Below are 24,274 nucleotides of genomic sequence, written 5' to 3'. Positions count from 1 at the left end.
TGTAAGGTAAGGGTAAAGGTTCCCCCGCACATGTGTGCTAGTCATTTCCAACTCTAGGGGCCGGTGCTCATTTCCGTTTCAAAGCCGAAGAGCCAGCGCTTGTCCGAGGATGTCTCTGTGTTCATGTGGCCGGCATGACTAGACGCCAAAGGTGCACGGAACGCTGTTACCTTCCCACCGCAGTGGTCCCTATTTTTCTACTTGCATTTTTATGTGCTTTCAAACTGCTAGGTTGGCAGAAGCTGGGACGAGTAACAGGCACTCACTCTGTTACGCGGCACTTGGGATTTGACCCGCCAAACTGCCGACCATCTGATCGACAAGCTCAGCATCCTAACCCACTGAGCCACTGCATCCCACAGGGATACACTGTACATATAGACAAAAAGTACTATTATAAAAACAAAACCTGCAGAATTCCAAAATAGTCACTAGGTGGCACTTATCAATATTCTGCATTTTTTTTCTTGTTCTGCAGAGCAGGTCTGGACTTTTGTAGCCCAGCTCTGATACAATAGCCACACAGAGAAAGTGATTGGCTTTAATCAGGTCATTTACAAATCCAGGAGGCTGCACAACATGCCAAGGTTTGTATTATTAATCTTGGTTACTGTTTGCAGCTCTTTTTGAATGTAATGTAGTATGTGAATTCCAAAAAATTGGTTCATTCAATTATGTTGTATGCAGTTCTCCCCACTTGAGATAGTAGATAGAACAATGCACACAATTACACTTGCAGAAAGAAGGGAAGAAGAATATATTCAAAATGGAGTTTGTACACATTGCCTATTTCTCATTCGTTAATTTCTTTTCCTGAGTTTTTTTGGGGTTTTTTAAAGCAACGAGTTCCCGATCTAGTTAGATCTAAATTGCTGTTGTGATCGGAAACGTGTTAAAGCAGGCATGTCCAACCTTGTCAACTTTAAGACTTGTGGACTTCAACTCCCGGAATTCCCCCAGTCAGCATGTGAATCAGCATGACTGACTGGGGGCATTCTGGGAGTTGAAGTCCACAAGTCTTAAAGTTGCCAAGCTTGGACCCCCCCTTTTCTGACGGTAAAAAGGAGGCGAAGGGATGATTCGCACGTAACATTCAACTATTAAAAATGATTTGTGTGGTTGGGTTTAGCGCGACGGTCGGGTCTTAAATCAAAACGTCTTCACTTTCTTAGGGGACCTGATCGGTCCCGCTCCGCTCGAACCGTTTTCGGGCCACGTAGTCCCGAAGATCAGAAACTCCACAGTGATACTCCTGCCCTCCCAGCTCGGAATCGGGCTCCCCCACCTCAGGATTGGGCGGCGGGAGGGAGGAGACAGCGCTTCTCTCCTCTCCTCTCTTCTCCCTCTTTGGCTGCCCGCCGAGTGGGCGGCTGGCGCCAGTTCCGCGTAGTAAAAGAGGTGGACCCGGGAAGCGTCGGGACGGCCTCCGCCGTTGCCAACCGTGACCTCCCCCTCTCAAAAGGACTCGGATCGGCCACCGCGTCCTCCTCTTCCTCTTCCTCCTCCTCCTCCTCCTCCTCCTCGTCCAGCGCCAAAGCCACAGCCGTTGCCATCATGACAGACCGGTCCACCTTCGACACCAATGTGACCACTGTGACCCGGTTCGTGATGGAGGGAGGCAGGAAAGCGCGGGGCACGGGAGAGCTCACTCAGCTGCTCAACTCGCTCTGCACAGCCGTCAAAGCCATCTCCACAGCCGTGCGTAAGGCGGGCATTGCCAACCTGTAAGTCTGCACAAGGTCTCTGGCTGACAAAGCCAAGGAGCACGGCCCACGCGGTGAAACCCTTCCCACCCCCACACACACATACTTCTCTCGGGTTTCTCTTGGAGGTCCAGCGTGTTGCTTGAGCGAGGATGATGGGGTGGTCCTTGAGCATTCCTGGAGAATCGAAAATGGGGAGCTTCGAAAAGGTCCCATGGTGGTTGCGGGTTTCTAAAGAAATGCAGCCGGGGATCGTCATGCTCTCTCCGAATTGAAGGCAGACAGGTGTTTGACCAGCTGACTCTACCAGGTGTCAGAAGGAGCCTGGATTCTGCTAGATTACTCAGAAGGCAGATGTTGAGACAGAGGCAGGATGTTGTTCCTACTTATTTCTCTGCCTGGAAAAAAGACAGGGCACCTGAGTTGTTACCTTTTCTTTTTCAGTTACTCAGTTTCGTTCTACTCACTCTTCAGTTGGAGTGTGGGGAACCCCCCCCAACCCCCCCCAAAAAACCCCAGCTACTGGTATTGCCTCATGTTCACCTCTGCATTCCTTTGCTCTATGTGTCCCATCCTTCCTGATCTTTCTCTTCTTGAGAAAGTTGTGTTGGTGGCCCCTTCCACTCACTGTCCACCTAGATTCTTCTCTTGGACAACTAGGAATTAGCCCCATCAAGCCCCATCACTCTTCCATACCAAGCTATCCCGAAAGGGAGAAGTGACTAAACTAGCCAGTTCTCTCGCAGAGGGCCCAAAAGGAGACAGCTTTTTGAGAAAAAGGATATGCAAGCACTTTGCAAGCCATCATTGGCCTGGTCCTCCATTCACACTTTGTAGTATGCAATATTGTGGATGATTTGATTTTACCTTAGCCTGATGTGCAAATTCAGCTGCTATGATTTGTAAATTGGGGTTTGCAGCTTGCTGTTACATATGTAAGTAGGAAGTCATGATTTATTCAACAAATTATTAAATCACTATGCCTTAGTATAATATATGATTTTTTTCAGGGAACAACTGTCTTCTTTCATGGTTTCAGAATGAATCTTGCCTTTAATTATTCAACCTGCTTCTTTCTCTGGATTAATCTTGATGGATTTCATGGCCACAACATTCAGCTATATAAATCTTGTCCTCCATATCCACCACCTAGAGAAAGCAAGCGTGTGGCCAATTATGCAGGCTTGTATTTCTTCCTAGGTTGCACCCATCTTCCTGCCCGATTTTCAGAGTGGACTGTCTGTATGTGATCCATTATTACTTGTCCCCTCTCATTTGCTGTCAAGGTTTGGAAAACCAAAGGATGGGGAATATAGTTATTATACCCCAAAATATGACTTCAGAATCTATTCTAGAGTCCAATATCTGAATACGCCTTCCTTAAGTTCCACTCCTGGGATTTTGTCGCTAACTGGGATCCATTGATCTGAAAGCTAATGCAACCTAGCTGAATGACTCCTCAGAGTTTGGAACCCATTCTTCAGTTGGGACTTTCTGGAGTCTCAACCAGGATTTGTGTGTTGTCCTTTGATTTGCTGTAGTTTGCTATTTAGCGTTGGAATCTAACTGGGAGTAACCTTGCTTCTTTTATTTTGCCAAAACTGTAATTCATCAATCTAATTTTTGTACTTATTAACTTTTCTGGAATATCAGCTAATCTATTTTGCCTCTTGTAATTTGAAAATGTGCTGGGAATGATGAGCAGCAGCAGACTAAAGGCTGCCCTTTCTCATGTAACTACTCATTTTCTGATTTACTACTGTATTTTCATTCTATTTACAAGGAAGAAGAAAGGATTTCCCACTTATTTTATAAGTGTGCACATGCCTTTTGCATACAAAAACCAAACTGTTAAAGTGATTTCCTGTTAATGAATCTGTATTCAACATTAGTTATATATGACCATAGAAAATCAGTTTCTTATATATTTAACTTGTATCATTATACAGGTACTTCACAGCAGTAAGTCATATTCATTTAAATTAAGGTTGCTTACCAGGTAAATAGATGTACAATAGCAGTTTTGTTCTACCCTCTTTTTAGTCTAACATCATCTAGTAATTACAAAAAGAAGTTCAGTTTGATAGAAAGTGTCTAATATTACATCAGAACATTAGAGAAAAAAACCCATTCAGCTTAAAAGGTTTTGATCAGTAAAAGGTTGACGGTAGAATCCCAATCACCCAACTATCTTTGGGGGCAAAAGATAAGCCTCAATAACAATAACTCTGAAGTGTACGCAAATGCCCTGCAATTGTGTTCTTTGTCTTGGGAACAAGTTATGATGCAAGTATAGCCATTTAATGCCACCTCCCACAGGAAGTAGCAAACTGAAGAGATGGCTGTTGCCTGCCTTATGTGCACATCTATGTGGACATACTTTGTATTTCTCAATGAAGAACTTTGCTTATGTTTGCCCTTCTTTTAGTGCAATCGGCAAATAAGCAAAGTTGAGCCATCAGATAATAATTGGCTACTGGATGATCCTCTTATTTGGGTAAAGTTAATATGTGATTCAGATAACATCTTGGCAGATTTTCTTACTGTGAGCTCTTAGAGAATACTCCCATATCTCCCTATATATATGAACAGCATGATCTTATTTGGATATGAATTCATATGTGAATTTGAAATATTCCAAATCTTAGGTTTGATAAGTCAAGTGTTTATAAAAAGATTTTTTCATAACAAGGACTTGTTAGCTCATTTGAATAGCAATGCTGCCTTGGAGCAAGATAGAATTTGCAGTCCAAGGTATATAGATAGTCCGCCACTTACGACCATTCATTTAGTGACTGTTCAAAGTTTTAATGGCACTGAAAAAAAGTGACTTATGACTGTTTTTCACACCATCATTGCAGCATCCTCATGGTCAGGTGATCAAAATTCAGATGCTTGGCAACTGGCATGTATTTATGACAGTTGCAATGTCCCAGGGTATTGTGATCACCTTTTGCAACCTTTTGACGAGAAAAGTCAAGGGGGAAGCCAGATTCACTTAACTACTGTGCTACTAACTTAACAACTGCAATGATTCACTTAACTCTGGCAAGAAAGGTCGTAAAATGGAGCAAAGCTCACTCAACAGCTTATCAGTTGAAATTTTGGGCTCAATTGTGGTCATACGTTGAGGACCACCTGTATCACATAGCATCATTGTGCTTTGCTGCGGCCATTCAGCTAGGTTTCCCATTAAACGTAGTACTATGATCTTCTGAAAGGACCAAACAAATAGCTGATTCATCCAATGATTGAAAATCCTACATTATTTGGCAGCTAATAATGTTACTCTGTCCCATTGATTTTCCCCAGAAAGCAAAACTTGGGTCCGCTTTTTTTTATAAAAAAGTTGAATAAGAGCGGAAACTACTTGTTCAACAATGGTGGGCTCAGGGATTACCAAATATATGTCCATCTTAGCCTTTACCGTTCTTGCGCCCTCCACATTTTGGGGATACAATTAATTGCCTCAATTGTCAGTTACACCATGGGATTCTTTTATGGGCAAGAAAGGAATAGATTTTACCTTTTTATAGCTATTCCAGCTAATTATAGTGAAACATATGGCCTACGGCTCTTGCAATTTTCACCAGTTTCTGAAGAAAGATATAAAAGATGTCAATGAGTAATTCTGGTGGTTAGGGAAAGTTGTAGTTAATATGGCACCATATAATCCCAACTTTTAGAATGATCACCTGTGTAATGCTGAGCATTATTATCTTCTTGGGGTACCATAAGTTATCAGTTGCAGTAATATATGTAGAAGACATCAGTTGAAGGTTGGTCTAAATTAAAATCTTAAAGCAAAATTTTAAAAAGATTGCATCAAAAATTAAGGATGTCATGTTAACATTCTGAGGATTACAGATGAAACATGTTATGAAAATATGAGCATACTCAGATAGTAGCCCATAGCTGTATTCAGATGTCACATTAAGTTTCAGTTTCATGACCAAGAAAAAAAACTGAAGAGGAAAGGTTTGCTTCTAATTTTGATTTTGTTATCCAGACCTGACAAGTTTAATTGTGGTTTGTCTAAAATAAATCACATTGAAACCATGTGACCTCACATGGAATTTGGCAAACTATATTTAACAGTGCAGTCCAAAAGTTTAGATGACATGCTGAATTGCAATTAATGTTAGTGGGACAGGGACACTTCTGAAATGTCTGTACTGGAGGGCAGAAAACAGGAACATCCATAAAGGCTTGAATTTATTATGCAATTTTTGTTCAAGATAAACTAGGATCAGTGTCATATGTGTATATAACTACCCATTTTTATTTAGAACCCTGAGAAATAATGTCAAATGTAACCCTAATTCAGGGAGAAGGGAAGAGGGACTAAAACCTGTGGGGATCTATGTGAGATATTAGTCATAATTAATTCTAACCTGCTTGAGAGCTTCACTTAACACACACACACACACAAATAGATATTTTCTGATGATTTCCCTCCCCCCTTTCAGCTATGGAATTGCTGGTTCTACCAATGTGACAGGGGACCAAGTAAAGAAGTTAGATGTTCTTTCCAATGACATGGTGATCAACATGCTGAAATCATCGTTCACAACTTGTCTCATTGTGTCAGAAGAAAACAAAGAAGCAATCATAGTGGAAGAGGATAGACAGGTCAGTATCTCTGCTAAATTCCCCAGTGCTTGCTTTCAAGGTAGCATTGAGCAACAACTAGTTTTTAAATGGGTAAAGTTTAACCCAACATGTTGATTTCAAAGGCCAAAGAGCAGTACCCTCTGAAGACAAAAAAGGAAAAAAAATTAGAATCAATAGGCAATTACCCTAAACCAGCTTTCACTAAACTTAAGTCACATATTGACCACATGTAATCCAATACTCAGACCTAATGGCCAATATCTGGAGGACACTAGGTTAAATTTCACAGGGCAAATTTATGTTTCCTTCATTGTGCTAATCCAAGGGCAAAAAGGATTGATCAAAGAGCAGAAGGTGATCCTGTATCAGGGGTCTTCAAACTTGGCCCTTTTATGACTTGAGGATTTCAGCTCCCAGGATTCCTCAGCCAGCATGCCTGGCTGAGGAATTCTGGGAGTTGAAGTTCACAAGTCATTAAAAGGCCAGGTTTGAAGACCCCTGTCCTATATAATCAATCGCTTGAAAATGTCTCAAGGTTTTATTTTAATCCAGACATGGGAAGCCAGAGCTGCATTTTTTTCCTCTTATTATTTTCAGCCATTATGAGTCTCATTATGACAACCAACATTTTTATCAAATTGGGTCTTTTTGGGGTGTGTGTGTCAGGTTAGGAAAAAAATGTCATTGAAATTCACCACTTTTCTGCAGGATCAAGAGCATGAGTTTTCAGACACTGGAAGCCACTGAAATCACAGGTGGACAGTGGGCCATAAGTTCCCTACCTTTACTTGAACCTTTTAAGTGTATCAAGTCTGGAAGTGAATATTACAAAAGATTTGTTTGGAAGAATTGATGTGTTATGCAGGTTATATCAAAAATCTCATTCCTTCCCCCCTGCTGGGGATTTAGGGTTGGAGCATAAACACCAAAGCTCAGTTAAACCAAGTTAGATATTTTTCCCTGTGTTACTTTGCCATTCCACTGTCTTGGATTGGCAGCAAAGGACAGTCGTCTCAATTTGACTGAGACAGGAATGTCCACAGAGAAATAATAATAAAAAAAACCCTCAAGATCCTGCCACAATCATGCAATGGAATCTTAATTTTTTTGGCAAATTTTGCATGATGCATGTAAAAAAGGGAAAAGGGTCCCCGTATACAGTCTCCATCCTGACTTTTTTACCCTCTTTAAGACAATTTCCTCAGTCTGATCTTTTTTTCTAAATGTTGGTCTGCTCTAGTCTTTTCTGGATCATGACTTCTACTTGATTGGAGAGCTATATCATGATCAGGACCTTTTTTTGCTCTTCCTACCCCTGCATGCTAATTTTGTGTGACCTCTTGCAGGAGAGTTTTGGGCTGCTGGTGGTCTAGAATTGGGGTAGGTAACCTTGGCTCTTTTATGGGTGATAAAAGAGCCAAGGTTGCCTACTCCTGGTCTAAAACATTCAACAGCTAGTGTTGCCTGCAGTCTGGGAGGTAATGCAGTACCTGAGATGTAGATTGTGATACATCTTACAGAACATTCCTCGAGATTTTGTGACTGAAATATGCTTCTTGCTGTGGTGTCAACATTTTTATAAGCGATTCAGAATCTTCTGAGGGGGCTGCCATAGCAAATCCAATGAATTTAATTACCTGCAAAACCCAAATCAAACAACAGTTTTCCCTTTTGAGAAATGTGTGGCCTCATCACTTCATGAATGTGATGTTTCTTTGTCATTTATAGTTTGGGATCCATCAGCTTGTGATGAGTAAGTAGTTCAAACCTTTCATTTTAGGCAGATAAATGGGAAAAGCTACTTACCTTCTCCCCAAAGCTTTTATTTGGTCAAAATATTTAATAATAAACTAAGCATTCATTTTTGTTTTTTGAAAACTTATTCAAATATTTTTTTCTTGTAGGGTAAATATATTGTCTGCGTTGATCCACTTGATGGCTCTTCTAACATTGATTGCCTTGTTTCTGTTGGAACCATTTTTGGTATCTATAGAAAGGTAGGATATATTGAATGGTTGCTAAATATCAAAGAGGAGAAGGAGGAGGAGGAGAACCACTTTTATATTAGACTATTTCTAATTATGTTCCTGTTAAAGCTTGTCTAATCCACAAGTAGCAGTGATAAATTTTAACTGAGGCCATAAATAATGTGACAGAGTTTACACTTTGTTTAACCACGATTTATTAACTAAACACCAGTTGGTTGGATTCACCCATTCACCCTTAGTCAAAACCAAACCTACCATATTAGCACTTAGGACAATATATGGATCCAGAGAGCTAAAGCTCCAATACTTTGGCCATCTAATGTGGAGAGGGGATTCATTGGAAAAGACCCTGATGCTGGGAAAGAGTGAAGGAGGGATGATGGCAGAGGATGAGATGGTTAGATAGGGTGATTAACGTAATGAACATGAATTTAGGCAAACTCCTGGAGACAGTGGAGGACAGGGGCCTGAAGTGCTATGGTCCATGGGGGTCACAAAGAGTTGGATATGACTTAGTGACTGAACAACAACAACAACAAAAACATGAATCCAGAGACTGTTTAGATACATTGAGTTTTAGTGCTGTATCGCTGGATATTCCTAAAGACTATATAATAACTTTTCACTTCCAATCCAGAGTTAAGAGGCCATGTTTACTGATTCCAACAGAGTTCACTGTTTCATGTGAAAGAAGTTTTAACCATTGCTACTATATTTTTTAAAATTCCATATCGGATTAGAAAGCCATAGCTTACCATTATGTGTGAAACACAGTGCCTGTGCCACAAAACATGCTGATCGAAAACCAAACTATGTAAGTTAAGCTGTTGTGTACTAAATAAACTCCACCTATGCTTGAGCGGATGCAGTTTTTCTTAAGTCATTGTGATTTGCAGCTATTTCTTTTCATGAGTCAGGCTTGTAGGATGTAATGGTGTGGGCAGCCTATTCAGAAGAGGGAAGTGATCTTGCACATTGGAAGCAAAGTCACAGTGTAAACTTCCAAGCAGCTAAACCAGTAGGTTTGGTTAATTCCTGTAGGCAACCAATTTGCACAATGGAACGATAAGTATAGTAAGAGTGCATACCATTTTATAGGCAGGTGACCTGATTGATGGAACTTGAAATTCTAGATGAGCATGTATTTAAATATACACATTGATAGTCTTTAGATGCACACATTCTACTATTTGTTTTAATTATTCATTATATTGCAGATTGTACACAAGGGTTAAAAATATTGAAAATAGAAAAATAAGGATCACAATAAAGGGAAAACTTTGGGTTGCAAACACAGCTAATAGCTACCTCCTCTTTTGTCCTATTTGTTTGCAGAGTGCAGTAGTGGTGGGACTTATTGGGGTTTTCCCCTATGGGGATGGAGTGCTTAATTTCTTCTTCTTTCAGATTCTGTTTTATCTTGTATTTAAAAATAAATAGTAAACTTTCCTTGGCCAATTACAGGAATTAAGAGATTGTGGGGTGGGAATTAAAGTGGGGAGGAACACTAATGATGACACTGAGGAGTTGTATACTCTATAAGTTGTACATATAGCTGAGTGAATGGAGTATGGTTTTATTGGAAAAATTGATTCCATCCAGCTTTGGGTCTAAAGAAGAAGGTAATTACTTGATAGCCTCAGGTCCCAAAACCATTATTTTCATTCAGGGATAATAATTGTCAGATATCCATAAACTGTAATTCCTAGCAGCTCCAAAAAGTGTGGCCATTAGAATGCTGGAAGATATGATTCAGTAACATCTGGAAATTATAAGGAAGAAATCATAATATTATGAGGGGCGGGGCAGTGACTTAATGGTTAAGATGCTGGGCTTGTCATCTGGAAAGCTGAGAGTCCAGGTTCAAGACCCAAGCGCCATGTGGCAGGGTGAGCTCCTGTCCTCACACCAGCTCCTGCCAATCTAGTAGTTCAAAAGCATGCAAATGCGAGTAGATAAATAGGTACCACTTTGGTGGGGAAGTAATAGAACTCCGTGATGTCATACTGGCCACATGACCGTGGAAATGTCTTTGGACAGCACTGGTTCAGTGACCTTGAAATGGAGATGAGCACTGCCCCCTATGGTTGGCAACAACTAGTGGAGTAAAATCTGCAGGGACTTCTTTACCTTTGTACATAGTATTATGGCCAGTGGGGAACTATGAGCAGCATAAGGATTAAGTCAACAGTTGAAACTATTTCTTACGCTTGGGAACCATGTGATACTGGAGCTAAACCTGAAGGAATCACATTTACCAACGATCAAGATATTTGTTGGTCAAGTGATAGCTTTTATGAGTATCACAGCATATTTCAGATTATTTGCTGTACTAAGAAGAAAACACGGCCACCAGTGAACTGAAAGAATCTCAGTTTAGCGGTGAAACTCTTCTCACCAGCTGCATAAAATTATTGAAATTTCCAGGTTCTAAACTTATTGTATTTATCATGCAAGGTTACACCTGGTGCTCCTTGTGAAAAGGATGCTCTGCAGCCTGGTCGCAATCTGGTGGCAGCCGGTTACGCCCTCTACGGAAGTGCTACCATGCTTGTCCTGGCCCTGGAATCTGGTGTCAACTGTTTTATGCTTGATCCGGTAAGGGGTATCCTGAGGATCCTGAGGTTGATTATTGTTTGCTTGCAGTCTTGCAATCCTGCCTTTTCAGTCTCCATTTTTAATTTGCGAAATGAAACAACCACCAATAAGATAAATACTATGCTGGAGTTTGCATATTATCCACGGTGCAGTTAGTCCTTGCTTAACGACCAGTCATTATACAACTGTTCAAAGTTATTATGACCACAAAATGAGTGTTTTACATAATTTTATTATAACAATGCTATGTTCAATAGTTTAAGGGGTGAAGAGTGTAAAACTGCATAAAAATTATACGTGATCACTGTGAAACTGAGTTTTGTGATTTTTGTGACAGAAAGTAATAACTAATAGATGGCAGAATATACAAGGAAGTCTACTTCATGTTGTCTTTATGTACTGGATATTTCCAGCAAAAGAATTTTTTTGGGTTCTTTTATGGGGTTTTTTTTTTGGTTCTTCAGATGATATTTTTCATATCTGGCATGCAAGGATCCCTGTTCCTTTTTACTATATCAAGGGGCTGTATGTCTTCATTTGGCAAGGGGAACCTTCATCGAGGAAGGATCATAGTGGGGATTTATAATTTGCATCTGTGCTGCTACAATCCTAGTTAATGCTAGCATCCCAATTTGGACTAGATCTTCAATCTTGCTTGGGAATAATAAGAAAAGGACAAATGAAATTGCACATTTCTTTTTAAATGTCATACACAGTTTAACACTTAGGAAAGGAAGCTGGAAAGCAGTGGGAGCTTTGAAATGTGCACAGGCAGCATTTTAAAATTAAATGATCAACGGAAATGTGGGCTGTTTATCAAACAAAGGTGACAGTTATGAATGAAAAGCAGGGCAGAAGTAAGGGTGGTGGGGAAATTTAACTGGAACAGACAAAGCCTTAATGTGGAGTCTGCATTAGAACTGATGTAGAGTTAGAAGGCAAAGTACTTGAAAGACAGGGAGGTAAATGCTGCTAACAATGAAATGATGGTGTAGGGTTTTTTTTAAAAAAATAAATTGTTACAAGGGTGGCTCAGTGGGTTAGGATGCTGAGCTTGTCGATCAGAAGGTTGGCAGTTTGGCGGGTTGAATCCCGAGTGCTGCGTAACAGAGTGAGCGCCTGTTACTCATCCCAGCTTCTGCCAACCTAGCAGTTCGAAAGCATGTAAAAATGCAAGTAGAAAAATAGGGACCACTACGGTGGGAAGGTAACAGCGTTCCATGCGCCTTTGGCGTCTAGTCATGCCGGCCACATGACCACGAAGATGTCCTCGGACAAGTGCTGGCTCTTCGGCTTTGAAACGGAGATGAGCACCAGCCCCTAGAGTTGGAAACGACTAGCACACATGTGCAGGGGAACCTTTACCTTTACCTTTTAGAGTTAGAAGGCAAAGTACTTGAAAGACAGGGAGGTAAATGCTGCTAACAATGAAATAATGGTGTAGGTTTTTTTTTAAAAAAATAAATTGTTACAACAGTTGCAGAAAGCCACTTATCTTCTAAAAGAAATAATATATATAGGACTTCCTTTATTAAAAGCTCTCTTTAACTACCATAATTTCCTCTGTGTCCATGAGCACAGTGTGTGGTTTTTGAACAATCCTCGCATTTCAACCACCATATACGATGAAACTCCTTCCAAATAGGACTGCCTTCTTATTATCTCTAAAGTATGTTAACACATGTTCTTGTACGCTTTCAGATACACCTTGATGTCTTAAAGAGTAAGTGGCATGTTTGTGTGCATGTGAGGCACCATATACATCCTAGAGGATTTTCATAAAGGATCTTCTTTGCATGCTCCTGCCTATCTGATGTCATGCAATTTACATTAGAATCGCTTTCTAGAATGTAGAATATAAAAATGGATGGCCGTATTGAATTTGACCTTATTGGTTCAGATGTAAGGCACTGGAGTGAAATATTTTGCATTTCTAGAATTTGTCGTGATCTGTTATATATCCTTTTTGTAGCTGTATCTAACCTACATTTTCATTTTGTTTTCTTTTGTCTTCTTATGTAATTATAGGTGGTTTTTTTAAAAATAATTGTGAAATTATAACCATCACTTAGGAAAGAACGATTTTCAAACTTTTTATGATTTCTTATTCTGCAAACTGAAAAGTATTTTGTAGAATTATTCTAGTTACCAGTAGTTTGTTTTTATGTGTGTATATGCATATTTGTTTTTATATATGTATATATAGTTTTATTAAAGTAAATTTCTAAGAAAATTGGAAAGATGATGATACAGCATTTGACTGGTTATAATAAATAAACACTTGAAATAAGTTATCCACCAACACTTTACCTTGTAATACTTTACAAAAGAATTTTTAAAAAATTATAACTTCAATTCAAGATGCAATATTCCGTGCTATTAAAAAGCTATTGTTTTCTGTTTTATTTGCTAGGCAATTGGTGAATTCATTTTGGTCAATAGGGATGTTAAAATAAAGAAAAAGGGAAATATCTACAGTCTAAATGAGGGATATGCATCGTACTTTGATCCAGTAGTCACGGAATATCTTCAGAAGAAGAAATTTCCCCAAGTAGGTTTTCATATATATGAGAGTCAGTTATACAGGCAATCTTTTAAGTGAATATATCTGGGTTCTGCAAAGATTTGATTAAATCATCATTTCAAAGGCAGTTTGATCTAATCTCCAACTCAAACCAACTTTTTTCCTGATGTGATCTGAATTGTCGAATAAAATGATTCCTTCTTAATCACTCTAAAGATTTGGTAGCTTTTGTGCACTCACAGAAAGATTGTTTTTCAGATCTGAATTGATTTTTTGAAATCAGATTGATTCATTTTTATGATGCTATTGAAAAATTCAAATTGAATTAATTCAACAGTCCATTACCACCCAGAGTCCATCTTTTCCATAATTAGGTATTGGATTTAAAGATCCTCTTGTACCTACAATAGGGAACCTATGCATTAGAGGAACAGAGGTAGAGGGAAGCTGTGTTTGGATGCATGGTAGATACATAGGTCATCACTAAATGAGGTTATCTGCAAACCAAAACTTATTCTAATCTACCATTTCATTTTGCTTTCTAGGACGGTAGCTCTCCCTATGGCAGTAGGTATGTAGGTTCCATGGTGGCTGATGTGCATCGTACTTTGGTGTATGGAGGAATCTTTTTATACCCAGCCAATTCAAAGATCCCCAAGGGAAAGGTAAGATTACTAAACACATGCACCTGTACATTTGATTTTCCTGATAGTTTAGAGCAGAACCCGTTTTAAAAAATAAATCCAGGCGTCCATCCTTGTGCAAGAACATTGACAAAACATAGGAGAAACAATATTGGTTCCAGTTTTATAATTTGAGTGATCTGTTTTCTCACTTTCACTAAGCTTTGCCTGGTATATTTTTGAAGGTGCCTTTTTCAGTGCGCAAGGAGGAGCTGTCTTGGACCATCTTGGATGATGGACTTTGTTCTTTACCAAAATATAGGGCTGGCTAGAAAGTGAGATTTGACAAAATGAAAGTATGATTAAGCAGGTAGCTCATAAGTAGGATGTTTATGCTTAAAGTTACAAAATAAGATGTGAATCCATGTTTAACACCTTTCAACGGTACAGAGTATGATATGTAGTTAAGTTCCTCTGATTGTCAGGTAGATTTCTTTCCCTTGCTCAAAATGTTTAACATTGTTGGTACAATTTTTAGAAGCTTTGGGGAAATCAAGACCTCTGAACATTCTCTTAGTACTCGGAATGTTAAAATTAGATGTGATGCACAAGAAGTCCAAATAGGATGTCCTGTGGTTGTTGTTTTTTTTAGATTTTCTTATCCTCCTTGTATTATTCTTTCTAAATAACTCAAGATGATGTCGAGAAAAGAGGGGATTGGTATTGTCCCCCAAAGCATCCTTATTTTTTTTCCCTATACATTCTTGATGAGAAAGCTTTCTGGCAGTCTTATAGTCAGGCTCTTATTTCTATTTCCCATTCCCCTATGACTTTTTAGATATATTAATGAGCCACTAGAGGGGTTCCTGATAAATTTTCTATGTTACCTCTAGTTTGGTCTTTAATCCCAAACATACATAGCTCACATCTAAGTACAAGTGTTTTTTCTAAGTATGTGAGCTGAGTGCGGATAGACACTGGGCTGAAGACAGACCATATTGTAAAAAGATATTGAAAGAGAGATGTGCAAGACCCTCTGTAACATACTGGGAATAGTCTTGGTGTGATTTTGTAGCAGTTGAAATAATAACCAAAACGACAGCAGTAGCGTAATTAAGCACACAAGGATCATTGGGTTCTTTTCTAATCCCTTTAGTTCCTTGGAAAATAGACAAGGAGAGTAGGGCAGGATTCCTACTAGGTGATCCAGTCCTGAGTCTGATGCCCTCTCTTTATGGGCTTCGTACTGATAGCAGCGGGAAGTTATTACTCATGCCTAAATTAGAATTTGCATCTGGTGCTTTCACATAGTTGGAATATACAGGTGGGATATAACTGGGGGGAGCTGAGTAGTGATGGGGGCTGCTTGAACATGGCAAGAGAGGGCATCAAAATATGAGGGAAGATGGTAGTAAATGTGATGCAGCCACATTCTGATTTGTTTTTTCAAGACACACGTTCATTTTCCTGAACTATTAAGATGCTAGACACATTCACATTAAAAAATGGCACAGATTTTGAAAGTATCAGGGAATGGTTGCCTACGTCAGACATGAATAACATCAGAAATAGTTCAACTGTGTTTGTGGCATCCCTGCTTTGTTAGCTGGAATTCTTTTAAGGAAGTAAAATATATTCCTCTCTGCTAAACAGTTGCCACATTTTTGCTGTTAAAAAAACCCCAGAACCCATTTCTTCTTACTGAGACTTTACAATGCCATTTGAGTATAATACTGTATCAATCTTCAGAAATTGAGAAGTAGTCAATAAACTCTTGGCCAGTTTTTCCCAGCTCTAGTTGAACATAGGGAAGAGTCCATATTTATTCAGCAGAGGACTTTAATCTCTTGAGAATTCTGAAATTTTGTTTGCTTTGGCTTGTAGATAAGAGATGGTTACTCATTCATGCACCACGTTTCAACAGGGCTTTCATGTTTATTAACCACGGGGTTCCCCCTTTTGTGCATACTTTTGTCTTTTTAAATAATTCAATAGCAGACATGGAAATTTTCTCTGTGGGGTCCAATCAGGGTTGATCACTGGGACCAGAAGTTTTGTCTTCCAAGCTTTCGGACTCATGCTGCAGAACTTCTCTCTAGAACTAGAGAAGTTAGAGAGAAGTTCCCTAAAGATGGGTTCCAGCACGGGTCCCGGTGACTGGCCCAGATTGGATCCTGCAATATTATTCTGAGACATGTATATTCACCTTCATTCATGAAACTCTCTCTCCCCCCTGCCACAACTATATGAGCAAAGGTAGGCTGTGAGACAATGACTGGTTCAAAAGTGCTAGTGTACTCCATCCAATACTGTTTTACTTGGAGTTGAAGTCCACACGTCTTAAAGTTGCCAAGGTTGAGAAACACTGTTCTATAAAAACAAAAACTGCAATTAGGAAGCTGGCACAGAATGGGATGGATCCAGCTTTTTCTGAACTGTTAACATGTTGGACATGTTCACATTAAAACATGGCACACTTCTTCCATTACTGGATGTAGTAGACCAGTTTTTCCCGCTGCATTCCAGATTAGTTAGTTGACCTAGCATCACACATTTCACTAAGCCATGATTTGATCAGTATTTGGGATTACTGCCATGTATGAATTCAGTCAGCCACCATCAAAAAATGAAAGAATTTTATTCATGCTGGTTGGAATGGCATTCAAGAAGGCAGACTAGGGAGATTTCTGGATTTTTGTCCTGAATTAGTGTGAGAATGTGTGTACGTGTATACACATGTACACATATGAAAATCTAGTCCAAACTTTGAATTTGTAGTTTAAAATATGCTGTTTAGAGTGGAGTTTGCTTCTTGGTAAATACCGATAGGTGAGTCCTGAAATAAATACACAAAGAGCAGGATATCCCCATAGGACTGTATAATGCTTGTTTGCTGTGTAAACAGAATGCTGACGTTGGACCTCTGTCTTTATTTTTCACATCTTCAACTCCAGCTGAGATTGCTGTATGAGTGCAACCCCATGGCTTTCATCATCGAAAAAGCTGGAGGGATTGCAACAACAGGCAAGGAGGCAATCTTGGACATTATTCCTGAAAACATTCATGAGCGTGCGCCAGTTGTGCTGGGCTCTTCAGATGATGTGGAGGAATACTTAGCCGTGGTCAAGAAGCATTCAGCCAAATGAGGAACAGAAGACTGCCAAGATCCCAAGAGAAATATCTTGCCCCTGGACCAAGCCCATATGTGGTGTGCTGTAGCTTTGGAATGCCTCAAAAGTTAATGCAGTGTGATTTTCCAAGTGCTATTAAAAATTTTATCTACTCAGTCCCCTTTCCTAACTAAAATCTTGAATCATGCGTCCCAGATTGATGAAATACCAACAAAGTCAATCTAAAATCTGTATTTTAACTCATTTTGAGAACATATATTTAGGTTATTTGGTACATTTTCTATACCTCCTAGCTCATTATGTATACCACACTATGTTGAATTTGGGGATTTAAAGTCCAGACTTCTTAAAATTGATAAGGTTGAGAAAAACTGCTCTAGAGCAGTATTTACCAAGCGGTAAGATTTCCAGCTGGCAGCTAAAGAACTTTGGCATTTGGTGAAAGGACAACGGCTTAGGTGACAGATGGTTTGGTAACTTAAACTACTAAAGTTTAAATGCAGTTGGAAGAAAGTATCGTCTTATATAGACTGTTTTGAACATTGGGTAATGGAAATAGCTCACTCATATTTCATACTCCTGTCATTGTAAAACATTACTTATGATGCTCAGAGAATTACTTTCTTCTTTAACATCATCAGCCTAACTGTAATCCAGATGATTACACACAGAAGAGCTACTTCTAACAGAGAGATATCAAATATATATTAGATTATGAAGGGCACTTTTCAGCAAATCTGAGACCAAGTTTGATTTTGGATTAGTCCCTTATCTAAATATACTAATATATGCCAGTTGTGATTTGTTCAATTAAGTCTGTTCACCAAATAGAAAGATATAGCACTTAGTACTTAGATTTATATACGGCTTCATAATGCTTTACAGCACTCTCTAAGCAGTTTTCAGAGTCAGCATATTGCCCCCAACAATCTGGGTCCTTGGGAGAATGGAAGGCTGAGTCAACCTTGAACCAGTCAGGATCAAACTCCTGGCAGTGAGTCTGCAATACTGCATTCTTACCACTGCGCCATCACAGCTCTCCTATGATAAGAGTCAATGGCTGGACTCATATTTCAAGTTTAACCACGAATACTAGTTAAGGCAAATTTCATCACAATCTTCTCCTCTTCTTCCTAGCCCAGGGGTAGGCAACCTTGGCTCTTTTATGACTCGTGGACTTCAACTCCCAGAATTCCTGAGCCAGCCATGCTTTTATAACCATTTTTATAACTTGCCCCAATCCTAAAAGGTGGGGTTTTTTTGCAAATATAGAAATCCAACCATTAAAGAAAAATATAAAAATTCAAGAAATTCATTAGACACAGGTGCCGTTATTCATTCATACACTGGGACTGAAGGCCCATTGAAATATATTTGCTTTGGGGGCTAATACATATCTCCTGTTGGAGAGGGTACCAAATTGTGGGGTTTATTGCAATGAACTCTTTCTGGCTCGTCCACACCTTTCTCCTCTAGTACTACTTTACATTAAAAGGGCAGATTTTCCTCGACAGCTGAAACTTCGGGATTTCCAACATTTTCAAGGGCGTTCCTCATCAATTCTGCAGAAGGAACTAATTTTACACAATTTTAATGCATGTAAATGGTGTGGTTGTCCTCTCTTTATGGGACTGTGAAGAATTCTGCTTCTGGTGAAGGAGCTGTGGTGTGTTGTCAACGATAAATATGTACTGTATATATAATCACCATTGTAGAATTAACTTTCTTATAATTTATAGCTACAATTAAAACCCACAAGATTCTTTATTTGACAATACTAAATGAATGCCAATATGGATTCATTGAAGCAACTACCCCATTTATTATTTTGCATGAGCAAAACCAGAGTTGTATTTTCTAGAATGGATTCAGAGTCAATCTACAGAAAACAATGTGACTTTTAAGTACGGTAGTTACATCTAATTTCAAGCCTATTTATTTTATAGACATAGTGGGGCATGCTTCAGTTGTGCTGAGAAGTGGTTGAGCCTGGTTAGTACTCGGATGGGAAGCCCCAAGATATTTCTGAGTACTAGAGTAGGCAGAGAAGTTGAAAAACAACTTTCCAGAAGAAAATAGCAAATTGCTTCCTTACATCAGGGGTAAGATGGACTCTAAGCAAAGTTAGATTTGGTGCTGCTTGAAGGTTTCTCACTGTAGTATAGCCATTGAGGTTTTATCAATGTGAAAAAGCCCTGGATACATGATACAAAAAGGATGGATGGTTTCATCTAGAACACATGTGTCAAACTCACTGTGTCATGTGACATGTTGTGACATAACAGAACTTTTGTTGCATTGCTGGAGCTGGGGTGGGTGCAGCCTCCACATGATGTATCCGGCCCATGGGCCAGCAGTTTGACACCCCTGATCTAGAACAACCAGATCTGGGCTAGTTACTAGATGAAAGTGTCTCTTTGCTGATATCTTGTAGCCATCTGGATATTTGTAGACCAAATCTTGTGGCCTCTCCTTGTGCTTCAGATCTCTAACCAGGCAGATTTCTTTAGGTAGAGCAATTTTGTCTCTATCTATTTCAACTTGATAAAACCTTAGATTTTCATTAATGCATCTCCATCATTTTTGGTGGGGAAAAAGTAAGCTATATTTGTCCTGGAACAGTGCCATAAAGTTCAAGAAGGTCATTGTATAATGAACTGCTTGAAGATAGAAAGCTTGGTTCCACATTAATCTGTAAACCTAAATCATAACCATGAAGAAGAATAAGTGGGTGTCATAGCCATAACTAGGGGGCCCATAGGGATGGGATCAAAAAAGTAAAGATGGTGGGCAGTTACAAGCTTGATGGAAACAGGATCAGAAAATTGGTATTTCTATAGTAGATGAAAATTTGGTTAAACAAATTAGAGATCAAAGTCCTGCACATATAAGAAGGATATACTGTATAATGCATTGATAGAAATAGACTCAGAAATGGAACTTGTTAAAGATTGTATGATAAAATGGGCCCAGAATATTCAAGAATCAATAACGATGGATACTTGGGAAACAATCTGAGTCAGAAATGTAAAATTTACACAGGCACAAAATTTAACAGAGAATTTTTATAAGATGTTTTATAGATGGCATTTAGATCCTAAGAAATTGGCATGTATGTATCCAAATTATCAGCTTAAATGCTGGAGGTGTGGTTGTGATGATGCAACGTATTATCATATATGGTGGACTTGTAAAAAAGTTAAAGCTTTTTGGATTAAAATTTGGTGGAATATGCAGAAGATATTTAAGAAAAAGATAAAGTTTTCTCCACAATTATTTTTGTTGGGTATTACTATAGACTGTACTGCTATAGAAACTAAATTGATGTTTAATTTAATAACGGCAGCAAGACTTTTGGTAGTGCAATATTGGAAGAAGGAGGATTTGCCTACTATAGAAGAGTGGACTTTAAAAGTTTGAAACTTGGCAGAAATGGCAAAAATTTCAGCATATTTGAAAGACCATTCGCAACAAAGATATACTTTTGGAATGGAGAAGATGGATCGATTATATTCAGAATAAATATGGGACTAAAAAGTTTCATTTAGCATTTGAATAAGTATTAGATTTATAAGATTTATTATTATTTACTTATTTTTAAGGAGAGTTAAAGTGTGATAGGATTTAAAGTGTTATTATAGTTAGTTAGCATATTATAGTTTAAGATTGTTAGGGTCAATACCCTGTATTATGCTCTGGGAAGTTGGGGGGGGTGAGGGAGAGGGAGGGGAAATTGGAAAATGTATCTGTAAAACTCTTTAGTAATAATAAAACAAGTACTGTATTTTCCGGCATATAAGACGACTGGGCGTATAAGACAACCCCCTACATTTCCTGTTAAATTATAGGGTTTGGGCTATACTCGCCGTATAAGACTACCCCTCTTCCAACGCACACCAAATAAGAATTTAAAAATATCAGATTTGATTTTAATATGGTAATTCTAATTCAAATGCTTATGACATGCAGGTACTTAGTAGGAAAACTGTCACTTATAAACATAAGGCTGTTTGTCATCAAACATGTAAACATAAAACAGTGCAAGTGGATTAAACAACAACAACAACAACAACAACAACAACAATAATAATAATAATAATAATAATAATAATAATAATAATAATTTGGAAGGGACCTTGGAGGTCATCTAGTCCAACCCCCTGCTAAGGCAGGAAACCCTATACCATTTCAGACAAATGGCTGTCCAGTCTCTTCTTAAAAACTTCCAGTGTTGGAGCATTCACCACTTCTGGAGGCAGGTCGTTCCACTGGTTAATTGTTCTAACTGTCAGGAAGTTTCTCCTTAGTTCTAGGTTGCTTCTCTCCTTGACTAGTTTCCATCCATTACTTCTTGTCCTGCTTTCAGGTGCTTTGGAGAATAGCTTGATTCCCTCTTCTTTGTGGCAGCCCCTGAGACATTGGAACACTGCCATCATGTCACCCCTCATCCTTCTCTTCATTAGACTAGACATACCCAATTCCAGCAACCGTTCCTTATATGTTTTAACCTCCAGTCTTTGTTGTTCTTCTCTGCACTCTTTCTCAGGGCTTGAAAACATTTAATACTATATAGTCTGTTTTGCCAGGGATATAATATTGCACTGGGTCAGAGATATTAGGGCAGTGGTGGCAAACCTTTTAGAGACCAAGTGCCCAAACTGCAACCGAAAACCCACTTATTTATTGCTGGGTGCCAGGTGGGCGTGGCCCACTGGGTGGCTGTGGCTGTGGTGGTCATGGAAGATTTGGTGGGTGTGGCCAAGGTGGGTGTGGTCACCTCAATGTTGCTCATGGGGACACCTATGGGGGTGGGCAGGGTTCGGGGAGTTGTCTATTTTCCTAATTCACTTTTTCACTTTTCCTAATTCACTCTAAAGCTTTCCCTGCGCAGAGCCTTAAGTAACACCAATTAGTGCAGGTTCGCATCCCACCAGGCTCAAGGTTGACTCAGCCTTCCATCCTTCCGAGGTAGGTAAAATGAGGACCCAGATTGTTGGGGGCAATAAGCTGACTTTGTAATAATGCTGCTTGTGGGGTGGGTGGGGGTGAAAGCCCTAATAAGCAGGCATATATATAGAATGAAGGCTATTGCTAAGCACATTGATTTGTGCTTTAAATTGTAAGCCGCCCTGAGTCTTCGGAGAAGGGCAGGATATAAATGGGATTAAAAAAAAAGACCAAATGGGAGATCCGCTCCAGGTTTTCCAGCCAGCCCGCCCAGTTCCTGAGTCAAATGTGTCCTTAGAGCTAAGCCGCTGCTCTGACTGCTGCATTCCCCACCTGCCTTTCAAGTTGGGATACAGCTGCTCTTCAACTTTAGAAGGAAAGACACCCAGACCCCAGCCTGTAAAAAAATCACAGACTGCAGCTTCTTCTCCAATTGGTCCCGCTTTCCCTGTGCAGACTAAATGGGAGATCCGCTCCAGGTTTTCCAGCCAGCCCTGTCCCTAAAGTTTCAGCACCCAGCTTATAAGACGACCCCTGACTTTTGAGAAGATTTTCGTGGGTTAAAAAGTCGTCTTATACGCCGGAAAATACGGTAAAGATGGTAGCTATGACTGTGATTGAAGCTGTGCCTTTTTTTTTTTTACAAAAGGTGCATGTGCAATGCGTGTAACAAAGGATGAGATTTTGACAATGTGGCCCTGGCTACCATCTTGAATTTCTTGATAAACCTTGCAAATACCCTTATCTATATAAAAAGAAAATAGAGTGCAAATTTCTACATAGGAAAATATGTAGACAGTAAACATCTTAAGAAACACTTGTGTGTCTGCTGTTTGACTTTACCACCTGCTGAACAATCCTGTTTTAAAATTCAGATTCATAATACAATATGGAAGATTTCAAGATTTCTAGGCCAAAACTGCCCTGTGACATTTTTATCTGGTATGGAACAGCAGATTGCCCCCCCCCTGCTCCTCCCACCCTAAGAGGAGCTGCTTCTCAAAGTAAACCAAGTGATTTTAGAACAAGAGTTGGAAGAATAAAAAAAAGTCTCTATACCTGGCATTAAAAATACAACAGCAAGAAACCAATTTGCTGTGCTTTTGTGGAATCCAACAACTTTTGTCTGATTAAGCAAGGCTATCCCTGTTCTAGGCATGTTGATAAACAAAAATTGGATAGATTTTTTTTAAAAAGAAACTCCTGTGTTAGAGTAGAAGTTAGGCATTCCTAACACCCCCAGACTGGAACCAATCCAGGAATTGGAATCCCTTTCATAATTACAATACTATTTGAAGCAATGCTGAAATGGGCTTTGAATATTTGACTCAACTCCCTGGACTACAACTCCCATCATCATCCTTCAGCATTAGCCAAACTGTCTAAAGTGGTGTCTAGAGTGGGAGTTCTACATCTGGAAGAAGACATGTTTTCCACTTAATACCATGGTTTGATAAAGCTACAAACTCTTTAGCTGTTTTGGCAGGACCATATCTTCACAGTTTTTCTTGGAGCTAAATGTAAAGCTCCTTTGAGCCAAACTCTGAGAAAGTTCCCCATTTGCAATTTGATGGACAAGAGGCAGCTGCTCAAAATGTCATCCTGGCCAATGTGTAGCTTCTGCCTGGAATTGGGCAAGATGACTACAGTATCTCTTTCTTTCTTCTATATTTAAAAGGGTGGCACTCAGATCAAAGAAGTTGCCAACCTGTAGTGAAGCAGATAATATAGGTCAGGGACAGTCAACCCTTCAAGGTATGCAAGGTCACGAAACAGGAGTCACTAGAAGCCCTTCTTTAAGGAGCTTAGGGCATTGTAACAAAATCTTCAAAGTCCATTAAAGCCTCTCCTTACTTGAACTTATATCTAACCCAGTCGAGATGGACTTGTTTTGTGTTTCTGCCTCATGCTTTCTACTTTCCCAGGACTCAGATATCTTTTCTGTAATGGTTCAACATTGCCTTCCCTCTACTTCCCTGAACCAAACCCACATTCCGTCACAGATAGATGCACTTGCCAAGTTTGGCAACAAATGCTTTGAGAGTTTACAGCATAGACCACCTTGCTCACATTGCTGATTTCCCACAAAATGAGATGGGATTTAGAGCCATTCATTAATTTTATCTTTATGCCATGTTCAGTGCAA

General features: G+C 39.3%; 1 protein-coding gene across 1 annotated transcript; it reads left to right on the top strand.

Annotated features, from left to right (window-relative positions):
• Positions 1-1,431: 1,431 nt before the first annotated feature.
• LOC310637048 (fructose-1,6-bisphosphatase 1-like) lies at positions 1,432-17,364 on the top strand. The gene is made up of 7 exons (XM_083357313.1): positions 1,432-1,724; positions 6,173-6,335; positions 8,222-8,314; positions 10,763-10,903; positions 13,317-13,454; positions 13,973-14,092; positions 17,005-17,364. Exons 1-7 carry the CDS (start codon positions 1,555-1,557, stop codon positions 17,194-17,196), a joined length of 1,017 nt encoding a protein of 338 aa, XP_083213439.1. The 5' UTR covers positions 1,432-1,554; the 3' UTR covers positions 17,197-17,364.
• Positions 17,365-24,274: the final 6,910 nt, after the last annotated feature.

This window comes from Vipera ursinii (genome assembly GCF_947247035.1).
Source record: "Vipera ursinii genome assembly, chromosome: 2".
Lineage (NCBI taxonomy): Eukaryota > Metazoa > Chordata > Lepidosauria > Squamata > Viperidae > Vipera > Vipera ursinii.
Note: the sequence above shows the minus strand (reverse complement) of the source record. Positions and strands in the feature narration are given on the sequence as shown.

Bases quoted from the DNA above. Each gene is read 5' to 3' on its own strand.
- LOC310637048 (XM_083357313.1), top strand. From the start codon at position 1,555: ATGACAGACCGGTCCACCTTCGACACCAATGTGACCACTGTGACCCGG. The intron at 1,725-6,172 runs GTAAGTCTGCAC...CCCCCCTTTCAG, and splicing joins AAGGCGGGCATTGCCAACCT to CTATGGAATTGCTGGTTCTA. The intron at 10,904-13,316 runs GTAAGGGGTATC...TTTATTTGCTAG, and splicing joins ACTGTTTTATGCTTGATCCG to GCAATTGGTGAATTCATTTT.